The 7,783-nt window shown below is 40.9% G+C and overlaps 2 protein-coding genes across 5 annotated transcripts in view; both read left to right on the top strand.

Annotated features, from left to right (window-relative positions):
• LOC108534735 (keratin-associated protein 9-2-like) overlaps positions 1 to 4,235 on the top strand; it is a 6,488-nt gene extending 2,253 nt beyond the window's left edge. The window contains exon 2 of the mRNA XM_017880234.1: positions 4,040 to 4,235. Coding sequence (XP_017735723.1) covers positions 4,040 to 4,235 — 196 coding nt within the window. The remainder of the gene's footprint in view (positions 1 to 4,039) is intronic.
• A 1,153-nt stretch (positions 4,236 to 5,388) lies between these two features.
• LOC108534696 (keratin-associated protein 9-8-like) lies at positions 5,389 to 6,012 on the top strand. 4 transcript variants are annotated; one of them, XM_017880176.1, is made up of 2 exons: positions 5,389 to 5,646; positions 5,734 to 6,012. In XM_017880176.1, exons 1-2 carry the CDS (start codon positions 5,389 to 5,391, stop codon positions 5,995 to 5,997), a joined length of 522 nt encoding a protein of 173 aa, XP_017735665.1. In that variant the 3' UTR covers positions 5,998 to 6,012. The 4 variants fall into 4 exon arrangements, with proteins under 4 accessions (XP_017735665.1, XP_017735664.1, XP_017735666.1 ...); XM_017880175.1 differs by having other exon boundaries at positions 5,707 to 6,012; XM_017880177.1 differs by having other exon boundaries at positions 5,389 to 5,648; positions 5,754 to 6,012.
• The last annotated feature ends 1,771 nt before the right edge of the window (positions 6,013 to 7,783 follow it).

Below are 7,783 nucleotides of genomic sequence, written 5' to 3'. Positions count from 1 at the left end.
ATACAAATAAAATATTTATACAGCCCCCTCTCCTGGATACCTATTGACAAATTAAATGAAACTAAGTTATTCCTTGTAAAATACAGACTATACATTATGCCACATTAAGACAATTTGTCCCCTACTTGAAATGTTATGAGGAAAATTAACTAAGCACAAAGCTGAGAACTGAGAAAGTACACACTGGGCATGTACGACTTGGCACAATCCGTTATCTCTGAGCCGAGGAGGGGATAAAACAACCTTGCACATTTTGTGAGGCCAATATGAAGCATCTAAAGAAACAAAAAGCTTTTGTTTCCGGGGAAATCAGAAGAAGGTAAGAAAGGAGCAAAGTAGAACTTGTGCCTTCATAGAAGTCATGATAGACAGAGGTTGATGCTTCAGGTCCTGAGCTTATGTAAGATACGCCTTCACTCATGTAAGGATTGATTGATACTGGCTCTGAGAGAAATTGAAAAGTCGGGGACCTGGGTCACCTTCTTGGGGCGTCCTACCCGCATGGAAGTGGTGGAAATACCACAGATGAGCTAACAATGTGGATTTCCATGACATATGCCAACTTCTGAGACTGTGAATCTAGATGCTCTGAAGACTTGGCTAAGAGATAACGGCCAGTTACTGTGATCATGGTTCAGGGATGAAATAAAGGAGATGAAAACTAGGACATTCTCTTGACTAGCGTCAGTTATGAAAGATGAATAAGTTCATCAGTCTAACGTACAGTAATGTGACTATAGCTAAAAACACTTTATCATATATCTGAAATTAACTGAGAGGGTAGTTCTTAAATGTTCATACCACAAAAATCAAAAGGAAATGGTAACTACATGACCTAATAAATATGCTATTCACAATGAATATATATATCAGAGTATCCCCTTGTATACCTGAAATATACACAATTTTCATTTGTCAATTATACCTCAATACAGCTAAGAAAAAATGTATTTAGTTGATCTAGTTAATTATTACAAAAATATTCAAACCTTCAACATGAAAATTAGGAATTTTCTGAACAAGAAAACACTAATTCTGGGATGCCTGCTATATGATGCGTATTGGCTAAATGTTTTTTGTACATTATTATTAACTCTTTAACAAATTTTCAAATAGGTATCAATGTTCCCTTTGTAGAGATGAGAAATTTGAGGCTGAGAGAGTTAACGTATTGTCATAGATTAGTTTCTCACAGAAGAGACTCTGAAAAAAAGATTCCAGTGAAAGTAGTTTCCCGGGAAGTGCAGATCACACTGGTAGGGATTGGGGAAGTGATACAGAAAAGGGTTCACTATTAAGTCAGTATCACAGTCACCAACTGAAGCTTATGTTAAAGGGAAAATTATCAGAAATGATGAAAAACACACAGCTACAATTATCCTACTTCAGGAATGAGGAAACTAGAGTCTTTATAAATCAGCTCTCCAGAATCACTGGTTGAGTGGTTTCCCCTGTGTTGCATTCACAGGTGGCATGACTTTCTACAGCTGCAATGCAAGAGCCCTTAGGCACAGAGATGCAGATTTTGATGGACAGAAATTAATTCAAGCACACTAATAGCCAAGATATATGGGTGCTGTCATGAAAACTTGTCTATGACCTACAATTAGCTCCACTCAAGTCAAATAGTGCTACTTAAATACAATGGACAGCCACAAGCTCTATGAGAAGGAAGAAGAGGAAGAGAGGAAGCCTCAAAAGAGAAGCGACAGAAGATAAGAGGAGGAGGAAAGAGAAAAGAAAGAAAGAAAAACAGAATGAGAGAGAAGGAAGGAAGGAAGGAAGGAAGGAAGGAAGGAAGGAAGGAAGGGGAATGGAGGGAGGCAGGAGGGAGGAAGAGGAGGAAAGAAAGAAAGAAAGAAAGGAAGAAAGAAAGAAAGAAAGAAAGAAAGAAAGAAAGAAAGAAAGAAAGAAAGAGAAAGAAGAGAGGGGGAAGGGAATGGAGGAAGGAAGGAAGGGAGGAAAGAAGGAAGGAAGGGAGGAAAGAAGGAAGGAAGGAGAGAAAGAAAGAAAGAAAGAAAGAAAGAAAGAAAGAAAGAAAGAAAGAAAGAAAGAAGAGAAAGAAGAAGGAAAGGAAAAGAAAGGAGAGGAAGTGAGATATAAAATGAAGGACAATTAAATAATCTACACTTACTTCTCCTATAATACAGTGCACCTGAGTTTCACAAACTCCATTAATTACCATCAGTTCTATTCTCCCTTCATCCCTGGCCAGCACTCTTGTTGGTCTAGATAACTGCCTGATAGAGTAGTTCAGAGCTTCCTTCCTGAAGGGTCTGAGCCTCTAGTTTCTATACAATTGTCTACTGTGATTGCTGTTTTTACTCATTTGTGGTTATCGCTGGGCATGAACACACTATGAGATTCTGCAGTGTTATGGGTTAATTTGTGTCCTTCAAAATTCATATTCAAATAGAATCATTTAAAATGTTATCTGAAAAGACAAGTTCACATTGGAAACAATTAGGCGTCTGATTAAATATGACTGTGTCTACTACAAGGGAGAAATTTGGAGATAGTATGCATATAGTATAAAAATTCTGCAAACACACATGGAAATGATAAACATCTACAAGTCAAGGACAGAAACCTGGAACAGATACGTCTCTCACAGCCTTCAGATGAAAACAATATTGCCAACACCTTAATTTCAGAATAGAGGTCTTCATAACTTTGATAAATAAATTGAAGCCACTTTTTTTCAGTAATTCATCAGGGCAGTGCTAGTAAATTAATATACTCAGTAAATCTCCTGAGCTATAGATATATTTTGCTACACTATATGGCTTGAGGGTAATTATCCCTCACCAAATAGTAACTCCTTTCTCTCTCCGCTGCCTTGCTTGTATGAAGAGTCCAAAATGACTAGGTGATAAAGATTACTTTTGTTTACACCAAATAAATAGAGAAGCAAATACTATAATTTTATTCACATGAAAACTTTAAAAGCCAAAACTTACCTACTGGATTACAACCTGATAGAGTGATTAGCTGTCTTTGGGAATGAATAAGAGGATATAATTGGGAAAGAATGGGATTAATTTCTGTTTCCTAACCTAGTAATGGAGCCATAGATGTATTTACAAGATAATACTATATCAAGCTGGAAATTAATACTTTACATTCTGCTCAAACGAATGGTATACCTAGAAAATGTTTTAAACATGTTAGAATTCCACGATGAACCAGGCGTCATATCAACTCATCTAATTCCTTCATTAAAAGAAAGCGAGAGAGAAGACATAACGCTTACTGTGCTAGTAACCAGGTTGTGGCTAGAGCCAGAGCATATTCTGGTTGGCCTGAATCTCAGTCAGTTATGTCCTAGAAAGTCCTACATTCTCTTCCTGGTAATCGCCACACTCGCAGACAAGTCAGAATGACTGGTTACTCAGGGCATAGATTGCTTGATGCTGTCTAAATCCCAGTGGATTTCTCTGCATCCACCTGCTCTCAATCTGCTCTGCCACATGGAACACACTCTGCCAGACACCCTCTTCCAAGTGACATGCAAAGAACTGAAAGACAGGTGGTGTGGGTTGCACAGAGAGATGCCTGTTAGTCTTGAATCAGAATTTGGTGGGTGAATAGTCTTGGACCCAGGTATGGATTCATTTTATCACCGTAAATATATCAGCATCATGCTTCTTCTCACAGACACTTCCCAGTCTACATACAGCCAACTACGAGGCTGGGCAGAGAGAACTTCCTGAGCCTCCCAGATCACCAGGAACTATCAGATGACCAGATGATGATCAGAGCAGGAAAGATGCTGATGATGAAATGGGCTTCCTTTTATCTGAAACGAAGTTTCTATGAGTAATTCACAATTAAGAAACAGATTAAACCCTAATCTGTTTAATTAAGGAAACAACTACCCTTTGAGAATCACAAACGCACTATGGAAAACAATGTAAACAGCAGCAAGGAAAAGTCCTGCTGATTGGTGGAAACTTTGGAGGCCAGGTGTATAAAAGGTCCAGATTGCAAGGGGTCATCAGATTCTGGGAAACTCACCTCTGAACAGAAGCCCATCCTCCACCCCTGACACCATGACCCACTGTTGCTCCCCTTGCTGTCAGCCTACGTGTTGCAGGACCACCTGCTGCAGGACCACCTGCTGGAAGCCCACCACTGTGACCACCTGCAGCAGCACACCCTGCTGCCAGCCCACCTGCTGTGTGTCCAGCTGTTGCCAACCTTGCTGCCGNATTACTTTTGTTTACACCAAATAAATAGAGAAGCAAATACTATAATTTTTATTCACATGAAAACTTTAAAAAGCCAAAACTTACCTACTGGATTACAACCTGATAGAGTGATTAGCTGTCTTTGGGAATGAATAAGAGGATATAATTGGGAAAGAATGGGATTAATTTCTGTTTCCTAACCTAGTAATGGAGCCATAGATGTATTTACAAGATAATACTATATCAAGCTGGAAATTAATACTTTACATTCTGCTCAAACGAATGGTATACCTAGAAAATGTTTTAAACATGTTAGAATTCCACGATGAACCAGGCGTCATATCAACTCATCTAATTCCTTCATTAAAAAGAAAGCGAGAGAGAAGACATAACGCTTACTGTGCTAGTAACCAGGTTGTGGCTAGAGCCAGAGCATATTCTGGTTGGCCTGAATCTCAGTCAGTTATGTCCTAGAAAGTCCTACATTCTCTTCCTGGTAATCGCCACACTCGCAGACAAGTCAGAATGACTGGTTACTCAGGGCATAGATTGCTTGATGCTGTCTAAATCCCAGTGGATTTCTCTGCATCCACCTGCTCTCAATCTGCTCTGCCACATGGAACACACTCTGCCAGACACCCTCTTCCAAGTGACATGCAAAGAACTGAAAGACAGGTGGTGTGGGTTGCACAGAGAGATGCCTGTTAGTCTTGAATCAGAATTTGGTGGGTGAATAGTCTTGGACCCAGGTATGGATTCATTTTATCACCGTAAATATATCAGCATCATGCTTCTTCTCACAGACACTTCCCAGTCTACATACAGCCAACTACGAGGCTGGGCAGAGAGAACTTCCTGAGCCTCCCAGATCACCAGGAACTATCAGATGACCAGATGATGATCAGAGCAGGAAAGATGCTGATGATGAAATGGGCTTCCTTTTATCTGAAACGAAGTTTCTATGAGTAATTCACAATTAAGAAACAGATTAAACCCTAATCTGTTTAATTAAGGAAACAACTACCCTTTGAGAATCACAAACGCACTATGGAAAACAATGTAAACAGCAGCAAGGAAAAGTCCTGCTGATTGGTGGAAACTTTGGAGGCCAGGTGTATAAAAGGTCCAGATTGCAAGGGGTCATCAGATTCTGGGAAACTCACCTCTGAACAGAAGCCCATCCTCCACCCCTGACACCATGACCCACTGTTGCTCCCCTTGCTGTCAGCCTACGTGTTGCAGGACCACCTGCTGCAGGACCACCTGCTGGAAGCCCACCACTGTGACCACCTGCAGCAGCACACCCTGCTGCCAGCCCACCTGCTGTGTGTCCAGCTGTTGCCAACCTTGCTGCCGCCCAACTTGTTGTCAAAACACCTGCTGCCAGCCCACCTGTGTGACCAGCTGCTGCCAGCCTTCCTGCTGCAGCACACCATGCTGCCAGCCCTCCTGCTGTGTGTCCAGCTGTTGCCAGCCTTGCTGCCACCCAATTTGCTGTCAAAACACCTGCTGCCAGCCCACCTGTGTGACCAGCTGCTGTCAGCCCACCTGCTGTGGGTCCAGCTGCTGTGGCCAAACCAGCTGTGGGTCCAGCTGTGGCCAGACCAGCTCCTGTGCACCTGTCTACTGCAGAAGAACCTGCTACCACCCCACTTGTGTCTGCCTGCCTGGTTGCCTAAACCAGAGCTGTGGCTCCAGCTGCTGCCAGCCCTGCTGCCGCCCCGCCTGCTGTGAGACCACCTGCTGCAGGACCACTTGCTTCCAGCCCACCTGTGTGTCCAGCTGCTGCCAGCCTTCCTGCTGCTGATCAACTCCCAAGAGAACCACCATCTTCTCACAACTGACTTACCTTTTGGGGGACTAATTTACTTTGCTGCTGACAGCCACCGTGCTGTCACCCACATTTTTATGAATTCTTTGCATGTTTAATATCTTGTGAATCAGCTTGAGGGAGGGCAGAATACTTCATTCTGATTCTCTTTTTCTTACACCTTGTGGATCATGTGCCAGCTTCATGTGCTCTCAATTTGGAGTCATGGTCTCAGCTGTGACTCTAAAGTCAAGAGCTTCATTCTCTTCACCTAAGAAACTTAAGTTTCTGCAAATGATTAAGAATCTTCACAACTATGTTTCCTTTTCAATATACTCATGATTCTTGCATCCTCCTTCCTTCTTTTAATGATCACTTTGGGTTATCTCCCGAGAACCAGGAATCTTACCTATATATTTCTTAATTAATAAATTCTGAACCATTCTTCATCCCATATGGTGCTTTGTTTTATTTGAAAGCATTCCTGATATGAGATTTACACATATATCACATACTGTATGTATTACCCAATTTGATTCTCAAAACAGACAGTCATGTATTATTGCCTCCATTTTCCAACTGGGAAAATTTTAATGTATAATGTTATGTAACTAATAGTGGACAGACTCTGATGCAAGGTTGCATCTTCTCTTTCTGTCCAAAGACACTTACATTTAACTCTCAATAAAGTAGAAATGACATTGGGACTCAGTACCAGCAAGTTATGCACTTGAGTTTATTTAACAATGGAAAGAATAATCTCTAGTGTTTGGCAAGAGATAACATTTCGGTTCACAAAAGTCTTCCCAAATTAATTGCCCACCCATCAGTGAGCAACAGCTACATGGTACAACAGCAAGGGCTGCATTTAGCAGCTGTCCTGAATGCGGGGATCCTATTGGCCTATACCAGCCAATCATTCAATTCACCCGCATCAAATAAACTTTTTAATGTTTTTTTAAGGTTCAGGGGTATGTGTGCCGGTTTATTTTATAGTTAAATTGTGTGCTGCAGGGTTTGGTGTACGCATTATTTTGTCACCCAGATAATAAGCATAATAGCAGAGAGGCAGTTTTTTGATCCTCGTCCTCCTCCCACACTCCACCCACAGGTAAGTTCCAGTGTCTGTTGTTCCTGTCTTTGTGTTCACATGTATTCAATGTTTGGCTCCCACGCTTATGTGAGAACATGTGGTATTTGTTTTTCTGTTCCTGGGTTAGTTCCCTTGGGATAACGGCCTCCAGCTCTATCTGTGTTGCTGCAAAGGACATCATCTTGTTCTTTTTTCTTTTTTCTTTTTTTTTCTTCTGTATAGTATTTTATGGTGTATATGTAGCACATTTTCTTTATCCAATCTACTTTTGATGCACATTTTAGTTGACTCTATGTCTTTTATGAGTAGTGCTATTATGAGTAGTGCTGCAATGAACATACGCATGCATGTGTCTTTATGGTAGGGCAATTTATATTCATTTGGATATATACCCAATAATTGAATTCCTGGGTCAAATATTAATTCTAAGTTCTTTGAGAGATCCCAAAACTGCATTCCACAATGGTTAAACTAATGTACAACTCCACCAACATTGTGTAAGTGTTCCTTTTGCTACAAAACTTTGCCATCATCTTTTATTTTTTGACTTTAATAAGACCCATTCTGATTGTGTCAGCGGGTATCTCATTGTGGTTTTAACTTGCATTTCTCTAATGATCAGTGACGTTGATCATTTGTTCATCTACTTTTTGGCCACTTGAATGTCTTCTTTTGAAAAGTGTCTGTTCA

Source organism: Rhinopithecus bieti, unplaced genomic scaffold (genome assembly GCF_001698545.2).
Source record: "Rhinopithecus bieti isolate Rb0 unplaced genomic scaffold, ASM169854v2 scaffold_11744, whole genome shotgun sequence".
NCBI lineage: Eukaryota > Metazoa > Chordata > Mammalia > Primates > Cercopithecidae > Rhinopithecus > Rhinopithecus bieti.
This window is presented reverse-complemented; position numbering and strand designations above follow the sequence as displayed.